General features: G+C 39.8%; 1 protein-coding gene across 2 annotated transcripts; it reads right to left on the reverse strand.

Annotated features, from left to right (window-relative positions):
- Positions 1 to 2,379: 2,379 nt before the first annotated feature.
- LOC137291820 (uncharacterized) lies at positions 2,380 to 13,105 on the reverse strand. Of its 2 annotated transcripts, none has more exons than XM_067823354.1 (2): positions 13,019 to 13,105; positions 2,380 to 8,144 (listed from the first exon to the last, which is right to left on the reverse strand). In XM_067823354.1, exon 2 carries the CDS (start codon positions 7,985 to 7,987, stop codon positions 4,202 to 4,204), a length of 3,786 nt encoding a protein of 1,261 aa, XP_067679455.1. In that variant the 5' UTR covers positions 7,988 to 8,144; positions 13,019 to 13,105; the 3' UTR covers positions 2,380 to 4,201. The 2 variants fall into 2 exon arrangements, with proteins under 2 accessions (XP_067679455.1, XP_067679457.1); XM_067823356.1 differs by lacking the exon at positions 13,019 to 13,105 and adding an exon at positions 12,044 to 12,126.
- Positions 13,106 to 14,157: the final 1,052 nt, after the last annotated feature.

The following is a 14,157-nucleotide window of genomic DNA, read 5'->3' on the forward strand; positions in this document are numbered from 1 at the left end:
ATTAAACACAGGTCTATTTTTACGACAGCACCCTGCAGGCAGAAATGATCATATCTTCACAGGAATTGGGGTCGTGTGAACGTTTGTACCAGCAAAACAGCATCTAAATTCCAAGTAGACTGCAAGACCAGCACATATCGTGCTAATCGACAAGTAATATTATTCATTCAAAATAACAATAGTCTATGAGACTGCTGATGTGGTTATTGGGTGCATTGGAAATCTTACATCCTGAGTGCAGAGAACTGCAGTACAATCTGCATGGTTGCGATGTGGTCTTGGTTCGAATCCCCCGATTATGATTTTAGGTGTGCCTTCGCCACAACCGTGAAGACTGTTCAGAACCACGTTGAACCTAACTCATTCACTACCATCAATGGTAAAAAATGGTGCATTTTCTTCGATAATACCGGAATTATTCTATCAAAGTTGTATCCTTTATGTTGAACCAATTAATAAGATGAGTTAGCTGAAGCATAAACGCACCTTTGTTGACCTACGGGTGGTGTGAATGTTTAGTGAGCATGTGTATGTGTGTTCTCTTTTTGTGTGTGGTAATACTTCCCAATTCGTCAAACGCGACCATCTGCATATATATCTTACAATACATTGGTGTCGCCAGATATTCAATGAAATGGTCATTATGGACATATATATATCTTACCTGACACATGAGTGCCGCTTTCTGATTGGCTAAGCGCTATTCTATTATTTTCAATGTACCCCGCTTACAGGCGATATATTATTTTCAATATACACCGCTGGGAATTCCGAACTCTTCTGGTGCTTCATGGCAGTACTTCTTTGTCTCGAATAACATTGAATCATGCATGAAGCATGGAAATTGCAGATGTTTTGCGATTGAAAATCGATGGAAGGGGAATAACTCTAAATCTGTTTACCTTGTGTCGTCTGCAAAATGGCGATTCGCCTCGCATTCAACAGAAGTGCTTCAAACAGTTGAAAATTAAGATTCAGGTGTTCGGTAAGATAAATACAAACCTCGAGGGAACATGAGCCTATGGTCCCCTCGTGACCAGCGGACAACTGATAATATATACCTCTTACAAGCGAGGTACATGGCTATGTACCCCGCTGCCAATGGCAACTCATTCGGTACTTCGCGTTAGTACTCCTTTACCTCGAAAGACATTGAATCACGCATGTTGCACGGGAATTTCGGATGTTTTACGAATGCAGATCGATGTAAGGAAGACGTACACTCCAAATTTGTTTTTTTTTTGTGTCGTCTGCAAAATCTATCGAAGGCTACAAAAAGGTTTGCTTCGCATTCTAAAAAATAAATTTTGACAAAACGTTCAAAGGCAGTCGCTGTGAATACTAGGAAGGGAATGACATTGCGGCAACATTACTATGGATTGGGTATAACCACAGTTTAACATGCGTGATAACACGAATTATATGTAAAAAGGAAGACCTGGACACATATTTGTCATGGTGTTGTTTATAATCAATGTTAGTGTCGGTCAAAAGGAGTGAGTTTAGTTTTAGGCCGCTTTTAGCCATATTCCAGCAATATCATGGCGGGGAATATATATGGGAAATCGAAACCGGGTCTTCACCGTGACGAGCGAATACTTTAACCACTGGGCTACCCAACCGGATAGGTAAATAGGAAAGATAAGTGAATACTAAAATAGCGCGCCCACGCACACACGAATACGTGCATTTACGTAAACTTTGGTCAGGTTGCACCCGACCCGTGAATATTAACCAATGAAAACAACTCATAAATCAGTGTTAACATATACAGGTACTTGCTATGTATTAACTATTCTATGAACTATACTCCTAATCCGAGTTAAATACCGGTATGTTTTACATTCAACACATACATATAGACATGGCTGTGCGATGATGTACTGAAGCACTTCTAACTTCTTTCAACGAATTGAAACTATATGTCAAGAAGACAGTTCTGTGTCATATATTTACGTGCATCACGACTCCGCTAAAAATAATAGTTGTTTTCTTCTGTAATGGATGTGACTAGCAAACTTAACACATACACATGACTCACTCCTTTAGTGATCCACTGCCTGCAGCTAAAAGCACGTTTTTCAGCTCGAGGCAATGTCCACGATTCGGCTTTGTTATGTGTGTTGAGCACGTATATAGTTTAACATGTTCGAAGAGTTCAGTCGCTTTTATTCACAGATGTGTTGTCTGACGAAGAACCCGCACGTAGCTTGTAAAAGACTATGTTTTGCAATATTTCGAATTTTCTGCATTCAATATAGCATGAAAGCGGCAGGTTATGAGTTTTCTTCCATGAAAACATTCCAGTTCAAACAACCACACTTCTCGTGTTTCTCTTCAAAACAGGTTGTCGGCATTGACGACAAAACACGGTTTCTTGAATAACAGATCAATAAATAGAGTTATTTTATTGGATAATTCACATATTTAATTTATATACAAATGAATTCGAAAGAATGTTATCCACATACCAGTGTTACATACAGACATACGGCACTGTTCACCAAGTAGCTATCCACTGGGTATTGTATTATGATTTACCACTCACTTACCGAACTTACTTTACCGAACTTACAAGACCTGAAGAATTACTGAAAATATCTTTTACCATATTTACTAACACTAATGATTTTTTTCCAAAGGCGCCTCTATTTAGCGGGAGCCATCAAGTTCAAGAACACCAACTCGATACGGATGCTCTGGATCGTCAGTTGAAAGCAATCCCCAGGCCCGTTTTGGACCACGGATGCACCCTTATAGTTACCATGACTGAATCTGAGGAAGCTGAATAACAAGAGTAACGATTTACCTTCTTCTATTTGGCGATGCTAACTTCAAAAAATGCCCCCACTCCAATCCCGGATGTACACACTCACCCGTTGAACACAGTTTCGCTTGCCTGGGGCTTATTTAATTTTGTAAACGAAGTCGTATCATGCTCAATGGAGTTTCTGTAAGCTTGACCTCTGTTCACTTTCACATAACAACCAGCAGAACATCTGCCTTAAGGTAGAAGAAATGGGTTGGGCTTAGCGCTGGGATTGAGGCGCTAGTTAACTGCGAAAAAAGCTTTCGCCAAAGTTACAAACGCCACTGTTAATGTTAATAATTTTAAAAGAGTATATGTTTTGTACAAGAACAGCATGTTGGTATGATGAGTTAGACACCTGTAATCTTAAGAAAGATTAGCAATGACGTCAGTTAAATGGAATCCTTGTGAGTATGCATTTATTGCCTAATAATTTTATTAGAGTCCTGTTTAAGTTTCATATAAATATGTCATAATTACCTGAATACAATGCACACATCAATAGGACTTAAAGTAGCCCGAAATCTTTAAACTCTGGTCAAAATAGTCTTCAGGCAATTAGCAGAAAGCATCACGAAGACAATTGTAACGAATAAGAGTTGCATGAATAAACAAGTTGTCAAACTACCCATCGTACCATCGTTTCCTTTCTCTTATGATTGTCTAAAGAAAACACAAGACACATAATAGTAACTTACAGATGACAACAGACAGTCTTTAATATAAGCATAATCGTTACTTTAGGTCTTTTGAATAAATATCTCAATAAGATATATGAACTCTGTTTAATACGTTCATATCAAGATGACTTTCATTTTTTCATGATATATATTGTTTATTGATCTCATCACCGGCACAAATATGATATTTATATACAAGTGGTGCAGGCGCAGTCCATCTCCTAATATGTTATAATACTACACAACTGATGTATACTGAGGGTCACGAAACAAAAGAGATCTTGTAAATATTGTGTAAGCATATTTGGACAGTATGATACTTGGCAAAATATTGTGCAGTTTGATGAAGTCAGCTTGTTGGCTCTCCGTTAAGACATCGAAATATGCTATGTCATGAAAATATAAATATGTTTTCATTGTATTCAGAGACACTGAGAGATGCTGCTACCACTTGAAGAAAGCATCTCGTATTTAAAACACATGGATTGAATGGTTAACTGTGTAATACAACACTAGGTCTCTAAGGCGCATTGTTGTGTCCTTTAACATCACATATTACACAGAAGATTTTGGGTACAGACGCCAGTTTACTACCATTAGCATGTAACTTGCGTTCAGCTCATCCACCAATTCTTTGCAAGAACAAAACATGTCAGAATCACAAAACGAAATGTTTAATTTGCATGCTTCCGTTATTTGTCATTTTTGTCACTTAAGATCCTCCTGAATCATGTATATGGTCGTCTTTGCTTACACGTAAACCTGGTTTGGCATTTTGTTTTTCCTTCTTTTGTTGGCCAGAGTCTGAATGTTTATTTACACTAGACTCCCCTTTTTGTCCTTTAGTGGAATCTGGCACTTCCTTTTCGTCATTTCCCGGCTGGTTTTGTGGCATAAACGATGCCTGTCTTATCAGTGATCGCAACTGATGACCCAATATCTCCAACTGTGCCGCTTGTTCTGCCCTCCTCTTCATTGCATCCTCAGAATGCTTCTCAGACTTCTTTGAACTCTCCTTTCCATTCTGAACTGACCATTCCTTCCGTGAACTTCCTTCTGTCGATTCTGGTTTCTTGTCATCCGAGTATTCAGATGTTTTGTTTTTGCTTTCTTGCTCCGATGAGTTGTTCTTTGAATTGCCGTCTGTGTTTTGATCCTTCCCATCCTTGCCTGATGCCTTTGGCTCTGAAGCTTTCTTAAGAGATACAATATCCTGTAGCTCTCTGGTCACTGACTTTGACTGTTGCATAAGATCTCGTATATCTCTCTGCGTCTCCAACCCAAGCCAGTCAGGAAAGATGCCAGCAAGTGGGTCTACTCTTGTAATAGCACCGAGAGGTGGTGTCGTTCCCTCGCTGGAATCGGCATCTTGTTTCGTCCCCGACGCACCTCTCTTTCTAGCAGTTCCAGTATTGCCAGCAGAGGCAGCAATGATACCTATGTTTTGAGATGGACCAATATTTAACAAAGGTGGGGTAAACGCAGATAAACTTGGAATAGGAACAGGCTGACTCTGCAAATGTACAGGAATCCCTCCGCTAGTCATCACAGGTAGTTTAAAATTTGAAGAAGCTTCCATGGTATCGATTAGTTGTCCAAACACCTGATCAAATGAAGATGCTGTTACTTTCGTTTTGTTTCCATTAGTGTTTTCTCCATTATTGCTGTTATTTCCATTAGGGGTTTGGCCAATACCCTTGCCATTGCTATCAAAATTTCCTGTTGCTTGACCATTAATACCGTCTTCCGTGCCGTTACCAATGTTACTGTGACCATTATCACTTGTAGCATTTTTAGTTTTCTTACCGTTACCATTCGAATCATGTCCATTGTCAGTGCTGCCACTACCCGTATCAGTGCCATTTGTGACACTTGGCACACTATGCCCCTTTTCTCCTTCAGCGATCATTTTGTCTGTTACATTTTTAGCATTGTTTACAAAGGGCACGAGGGTATGTCCATTTTTAACGTCTTTTGAGTTTACATTATCAGCATTTAAAGAATGCCCATTGTCACCTTTTACAGGATGCCCATTGTCACCTTTTACAGAATGCCCATTGTCACCTTTTACAGAATGCCCATTGTCACCATTGGAAGATCGACCATTGTCACCTTTTACAGAATGCCCATTGTCACCATTGGAAGATCGACCATTGTCACCTTTTACAGAATGCCCATTGTCACCATTGGAAGATCGATCATTGTCACCTTTTACAGAATGCCCATTGCCACCATTAGAAAGACCTTTATCACCGTTTGGTGAATGGCCACTTGGTTTAGTACTATTCGTTTGTTCATTATAAAATGCACTACCGAGACCCATTGGAGCCGTTAGTTTTCCTGCCATTGCTGTTGGTACAAGTTCTGGAAGAGTTGATAGAAATCTATTACTCCAGTTATTTATAGCATGTTGAAATCCCAACACACTGCCAAGTGCAGATGGCGATATCTCTGTTGCACGTTGGTGATATGTGCCTGGGGTAGTTGTTGTTGCAGGGGATGGTTGTGTTGTCTTTCGCTTAACGGCGGCTTTGGTTGTGTAGGTCGGTGGCTTAGACGTACTTGCAGATGTTGGGTTAGCAGTTGTTGTAATTATGGTTGATACTGGAGACGTGGTTGGATCAGATTTATGCCTAACGGTTACTGCAGAAGAAGCTGTTGACGATTCTCCTGTAATTCGACCTGAAGAGGCGGTAAAACTGGCAGTTGACAGTTTGGCTGCTCGAGTTGTACCATTTGGTTGTTGTGGAGTCGAAGTTGATTGTGCTTGATATTCTACTGCATTCATCTCAGTTGAACCTGCTCTTAAATCTGTTGTTCCTCTTGATGGTTTTGTGGTTTTAGGACTTGTGGTCATCGTCGAAGCTGTAAATGAACCTGTGTGTGTCTTTCCAGTCGCAGGCGTTGGTGTTGCAGTTGTTTGCGTTGCAGTTACGGCTGTTGTCTTTTGTTTGGGTTGTGTCTCCTGATTTGTCTTTACATCCGCAGGTGTTGAAGTTTCAGTCGTATTTGATTGTGCTGTTTGTCCCGATGATACTGATGATGGCACTAACGATGTGGTGCTTGTATCATGTCCAACGCTAGATGAGGGCTCCGTGGACATTTGTGAAGTTACAGAGTCTGGTTTTATAATGGTGGACACAGTGTTGTGTGTTGTTGGAGTTGATTGTGGAGATATCTTATTGGAGGCAGTTGCTGTTGCTGCTGCTGCTGCTGCTGCTGTTGCTGGAATATCTGTTACTGTAGACTTTGTATCGTTTGTTCTTGGAGTTGATTGTGTAGATATCATAGTGGAGGCAGTTGCTGTTGCTGACATATCTGTTACTGCAGACTTTGTATCGTTTGTCGTTGGTTCCTTCAAAGTTAAGATTGGCGTGGCTGCAGTTGATACCAGAGAGACCGGAGACGACGATGGTGAAGTAGTTGGTGCTGTCGACACTTTGGGGTCTGTCGTTGTATTCGTTGTTGAACTATTGTCTTTGTTATGAGATGCTGCTTCGGTTGTGGTAGGGACAGAAGATACATCACTGAACACATTTCTAGCAGAGACTTCAGCAAGGAGGTTTTCGGGAGTCGTGGTTAGTGTTTCTGTAGCGGCAGAGACTCTTTGAGTTGGTTGCATGGACGAAATAACACCATAGAACTCCTTGACTGTAGGCCTTTCAGTTGTTGTAGATTCACTTTGCGCACTACTTTGAGTTACCTCCTTGTACGTTGGTTTTATCTGACCCACAAGTGCAGCTCGTGAACCTATTGTGGATTCTTTGTTAGAGACTGACATTGTAATGGCATCTAGAGTAGAACTGTCACGCCGTGAGGTAGCTATGTCTTTTGTTGTTGTGGATGATATGAACATGTCTGAGGTCAGTGGTGCCGCTGTAGTAGACTTAGCAAGACGTGTGCTTGTGCTAACACTTGGCGTTGCACTATTGTAGTCCTTTGACGATATAATTCCTATCGTAGTTTTAGCGTCTGCTTGCGTAGAAGCCATTTGTGTTGTTGTTGAAACCGAAGGGGTCGTTGTAGTTGTTGGTGTGGTAGGGGTCTGGGCAGATGTTCTCGCACTTGTGGCCTTTGACGTAAAGGAAAACAGAGCAAGATCCAAGAAGTCCAATGAATCAATTGCATCTATGATTTTTCCATTTCCGTTTCCATTTCCATTTCCATTGCCGTTTCCATTACCGTGGCCATTTCCATTGCCATTTGATTGTTGGGACGGTACAACTGTCTCACAAAAACTACCTCCATAACCATCAGGGCAAATACATATGTAGGTACAACCTTTTGACTTACATGTCCCTGTATTGCACACATTACTGAAAAGGCTGCAGGCATCACTTAATCCCCGGTCGGAACAACCTCCGTTGGTGTCAACTACGGGCGGACTCGGTTCGTTGTCCGGCCATATTGAATCAATTCTTGTTGCAGGGGGTGCAGCTCGGAAAACATCCACTGCACAAATCAGTATAACAACCTTTGAATAAAGGCGATAGACCATGTTTGAATGTGTTACCCCGTAAATAAATCAAGGTCTAGTATCAATATTAGCTTCTATCACATCCAGTAGAATCACTCCGAAGACCTTCTGAGCAGCTCAAGGCATTTTTCCGAGTCATCTCATACGAACTCCATACCAGGTCTCTATGATCCTTTGCCTGAAAAATAAAACAAATAAAAAATGGGAGTGATATTTTTTCATTAACAATAAGATTTGTGTTGAAAAACCGGTGCTCTGTCATTCTACAAGACGTTTTCTCCAGCTTTACATATTTTACTGACATGTATGTCAGACAATGTTAATTACGAAATGAATACAATGGGTCCTTGTGGCTTTCAAGCTCGCTCTTTAATGACACTCCTAGGATTATTTCGAGGTTTCCTGTCTGTTATATGCAACGTATCAATCACACTGCATCATAAATGTCAACTACGGTCATGTGTAAATATGATAGACCGTATTTTTAGCTGATTGTTACTAAACTTACACCGGGCGTGCGAAAATAGATAGAACGTAGCGATGTGTTTATACCCATTCTTTCTTTGTACCTACTGTCAATTATTCGTTAGATTTAGTGACAAATTTGTCATTTTTCATATTTATCAAGGTGTGGCTTCTTCATGAATAATTAATTTCTTCTTTATCTAAGGATACCTATGAATTTATGTTCAGACGAGATTTACCTTTATATGAAGGCGACACGGTCAGTATGAAACACATTTCTCTCCCGAGGAAACACGAAACGATGTGATAAAACAGCGTTCAACGTGTCTCTTTATTATGACAATCCTTCACGATGACAAATGACAAATCTATTTGTTAAAACAATGCAAACCATGTGCCCTCTCATTGAATATGTTGAATACATAATGACGATAAAACACTTCATATTTATTTGATATAAAAATGTCTTTTGTTTGTTTGTTTTTTTTTGCTTGTTTCCTATTTAACACAGTATTCTGGAATTTTAAGCTACATAACGGCTGGCTGTAAAAAGTAGAGTCTGGAGCAGACAATCCAGTGACTGATATCATGAGCTCCGACCTACCTAGTTGGGATACTATGACATGCATCAACCAAGGGTCAGGGAGCCTGAACACACGATCCTCACTATCCCATTATACGACAAGCATGGGTTACTGAGTCTTCACGGCTGTAACAAATCTCTGTTTACGTCTGAGTAATGTGTACGACTATATCACAATAAGAGTCTAAGAACGGCTTACCTTTAGTACAGTTACAGACACACTTAGTTTATTTGTCATAATATCTCCGGAATGAATGTTCTCTTATTCAAAAGAAACGACCTGTCCTTACGGCTAACATTGTCAGATTATTTGATATCAGATAAGGTGAGACTTCCATTATGTCAATGTACTCTTCTGTATCAATCATTAGCCTGGGGCGGCTGGGTGCTAAAGCATACACGCCTCGCGGGAACACCGCATGAAAACAATTCTTGATGTTCTTTACGGTAATATTGATGAAATATCAACAAACAGATGTGTATGGCTATTACAACGAATTTCCAATCATGATTGGTTCCCCATAACATTGTCAGATTATTTGATATCACATAAGGCAGGCGAAGACTTCCATTATGCCAATGTACTCTTCTGTATCCATCCTTAGCCTGGGGCGGTTGGGTAGTTAAGGCGTATACGTCTCACAAGAACACCACGTGGAGAGAATTCTTCAGGTCTTTCACGGTAATATTGATGAAATGTCAAGAAATGGATGCATTAGCTATTACACTGACTACGCTGACATCTCCATTCATGCTTGATTCCTCATGTAGTGTAATGTGTGAAGCAATAATCTTGCCATTATATAACCTGTGTGTGGCCCAAAGCGGAGTAAAACCATAGTCGTTTGCTTAAATGACCCAGGTGTCATTATTACTTATTCACCATCAAACCAGGTATGCCCTAGTTGTGGGTCGTAGTTCGTACTGGCATAAGCATGTTTATATTAACACACAATATAAAGCGTTCAACTTGCGTGAACATGTATCATACTAGACAGAAGGTTTACATGCTTGCTCCTAGCATCCTTTACGCATTTTATCACGTTTACATTTCTTATAACACAAATGTTGTAAACAGAGGTGGAGTCTAGGTCAGTTGACAATGAATCTAAAGCACATTTGCAAGGTCTCCAGGAAGACATACATAATGACAAGAATTACAGCTGCTGCAATCACAGAATTACCTACAATATATGTCCAAATGTTCAATATACGTCCAAACGTGGAGATGTATTTATAATTTATATTTTTACATATCTTATGTTGAATTGCTTTGAAATTTAATATCAATATTGGTTTTAAATGATAAAGTAATAAGTTAAACTTTAAATTCCAGTACCACAGAAATCACATCCACCTACAGGAACAGTCATTTTGCTTTAGTCGTCAAGTGGTTTTGAAGAATCACAAGGCTCAAAATGATATACGAGTTAAACCCGTTATATGTTATGAACACAAGGCACACTAGTAATTGCTAGACTATTTTGAATCACATATTTACCTCATATTTACAATGTGTAGACAAAATGACAGACTCGGGCAAATCAATTGATAGGTCTTCGTTACGAACATACTTTGTCCATTTTCCCTCCAAAGAACGCGATCTGACCAAATCATTGAGCTCTCATAGGAACTATTTTTAAAAAACGTCATATTCTTGTCCAACGGAGCCATTTGTTTGATTAAAAATTCCATAAGCATTGCGTCAATATGTTACTCACTAAATACATGAGGTTATTACTATAAACACATAAAACCCGGCTATAGGTTATGGTGTAAAACGATCAATACAAAACGTTCAGTATTTCATGATAAATGGCAGACTTGTTGTAGACCGAAACCTCACTTTATGCAATAATGTTTTATAACACGGTGACAACTTGCCTTGAGGTGTCTCGCATCTTATGTCATCAATGAACGAGTAGACAATTAGGCTATCAATCAATACAGTGATAGGTCGTCCAGGAGCAAGACAGATAAGTAGATGATTATGCTGTCAAGGAGTCATACGAAGTACCCATGTGTAAACTCGCTTATGAACTGTCGCACTTCACAACTAACATGTTCGGCAGTTATGTACATATAAGCTAACTTTACACATGAATGCATAGCCGAGCGATTCATGTCGTGAAAGATAACAGTTAAATTTAACACCTATTAAGAACACGCAAACGTAGGATGAATCAATGAACTGAGGTATAACGTAGGTAACCCGCGAAAATGTTATCGTTTATTTCATCGTTCATTCTTTAAACGGCATATTTATAAACCGCAGTGGACTGATTAGAAAGGCCGGTTCGGTTATTTAGAAACAAGCCTCGGTTTTAGTATTTAAATGATATTAATCTTCCTTTTTTATGGAGGAAAAACGGTTGTGTAAATTCGGTTAACAATATTAGAATGTGGCTGATATTTGTATGACGATCCCTCTGATGCTTCAGCGGTGGAAAAGTCAGTTTTGCAGCTTACTGACTGACTCATAAAGCACCATGTGTAGTAATAACATCACACAAGAAAGGTAATTTCGATGAAGTGAATACAAGTTTCTGAATTTTCATAGTTACGTTAAGTTAACGCAATATTGGAGGGCGTCGTATGTAGTCCTTAGACACCTATTGATATGTAAGAGCATGTAGACTATTTACAGACTGCAGATCTACCTGTACATTGGACGTATACCATATGATGGAAATGGAACGGATTTATCATGTAAAATACTTCCATGTAGAATATTATGAAAATGCCATGATGGAATGACATACCTGTAATGACCTGGCCTCCTCATTTAAGTGACACTTGGAGTGTCACAGCAGGCACACATTTCCTGCATGTGCCTCAAGCAACTGTATCCTGGTACGAAGTGCAACCTACAGCCCCTTACAAGTTGAAGACGTGGAAACAACATGACCTGTTCATAATCCCTAACACCTTTCATTTTCAATACAGAACATAAGTAGGATTAACATGTCGTGACAGGTCCTAAAGTTAATCTACATAAATTAAACATACAGCCTGAAAACTGTAAATACCTTCTTTCTTGAAACCGGTCAGAGGCAGCGCTTGTGCTTGAAGATGAAGAATGTTCTAAGAGATGATGGTATACATACACCATAAACCGAGTTTATCCGTCCACACCCAGTGCCTGAATAGTGTTTCTCAGGCGACAGGAACATCAGTGGCTACTGCGGTGTCTATGACCTGACGTCAAGTAATAAATCTAGTCTCGCTCTCTGCTCTAAATTTCACCTGACAGGTGGAATTGTGTTCGCTGCTAACACGCATGACGTCATCGCTTAACAAAATGCTTTCATTGCGTAATAGCGTCGGTTGCGACTTGATGGTGAGCATTATGTCTGTTTACAAACCCTCAGCTACAATCACGGCAACACCTGAGATTAGTTTAGTCTTGAATTATGCGTCCAACATGACATTTATTTTTTCGTTTCATTTTGATGCCTGTTGTCATTTGTAATAAATAGTTGCCAACATTTTTGCGTGTACAAGTGTCTAAAGGTCTCAAATAATTGATTAGTATTCTCTACTACTACTACTACTACTACTACTACTACTACTGCTGCTGCTGCTGCTGCTGCTATTACTACTATTAAAACTGATACTACAATCTCTACCACTACTAGTATACCTTTGCTACTAGTACGTCCGTCCGTCCGTAAGTACGTACGTACGCACGCACGCACGCACGCACGTAAGTATGTATGTATGTATGTATGTATGTATGTATGTATGTATGTATGTATGTATGTATGTATGTATGTATGTACGTACGTACGGAGTGTATCAGGATGGAACAAAGTTAAACTTGAACAATCAATATAATCATAATACCTATGCTTGACACATCGCATTTATGCTTTAGTCTCCACCTTCCAGCGCACAGCAACATCAGTCAGACTCATCAAAACTCTAAACCACTGACAGAAAGAAATAATGTTCTTAATGGGTTAATCGTTCCTACACACCAGATAAACAACTGGAAAACCTACCAGGATCAACACTGCTGCTAGTCCTTCTCTCATAACGTCTAGTCGCTAGCCGACGTCGTAAACCTTTCACATCTGCAGTATTTCTGCAACTGTGGCGCACGTCGGTATGACAGGTGTTGGCAGCCAGTCTACAAGCCTCCGTTATAGGATGTGCACACTCGTGGGGTCATAGTGTACGTGTCGTCACAATATCTACAGGCCTTGAGGGCGTGGATGTAGTTGGGACATACTTTCATGGATTTCTGAATGATATATTAATTGCTTTGTTAATTGTTAGTGTTACTCACTCACTCATTCATTCTTATCATCCTTGAATACACGCGGTGTTACTGGTTATACAAGCAGCCCGTTAACGAATGGCAATGCAACCAGGATCTCGCACACCTCAAGGGGCTAATGTGTTACAAATGCATATGAAAAAGGGAAATGTCCGTTAATTGTCTTTACTTCTTGTACCGGACTGTTGGTACTGGATGTTTAATTGAACATTTACGTTGTACATGGTGTAATTATGGTGCGGCTTTGGTGAGAGGATCTCTGTTAAACTCCTTTCGCTGGCCTGTACTGTTGAAATGATACGAATACACTGATGCAAAGAAAAGCATAGGCATGGACCATTACTCTGAATGTGTCGTTGAAATTGCGAAAACGACTTCAAAATAAGTTGTTCGGCGCAAATGCACAGCAATTATCATTTTTTTTTCACTTAAATGATGTTCTATATGTTTACTCGACAAACCTTCATTACATATATGTCCCCACGACTCACTATACTGACTCACAAAATCACGGCTGTATGCACATGTAGATCCCTATGACTCACTAAATCACGCTTGTATGTACATGTAGATCCCTATGACTCACTAAATCACGCTTGTATGTACATGTAGATCCGTATGACTCACTAAATCACGGTTGTATGTACATGCAGATCCCTATGACTCAATAAACCGTGATTGTATGCACATGTAGATCCCCATGACTCACTAAATCACGGTTGTATGTACATGTAGATCCCTATGACTCACTAAATCACGCTTGTATGTACATGTAGATCCGTATGACTCACTAAACCGTGATTGTGTGTACATGTAGATCTCCATGACTCACTAAATCACGGTTGTATGTACATGCAGATC

This window comes from Haliotis asinina, chromosome 7 (assembly GCF_037392515.1).
Source record: "Haliotis asinina isolate JCU_RB_2024 chromosome 7, JCU_Hal_asi_v2, whole genome shotgun sequence".
Taxonomy (NCBI): domain Eukaryota; kingdom Metazoa; phylum Mollusca; class Gastropoda; order Lepetellida; family Haliotidae; genus Haliotis; species Haliotis asinina.

Excerpts from the sequence above, each read along its gene's own strand:
- LOC137291820 (XM_067823354.1), bottom strand. The coding sequence starts at position 7,987 with ATGGTCTATCGCCTTTATTCAAAGGTTGTTATACTGATTTGTGCAGTG.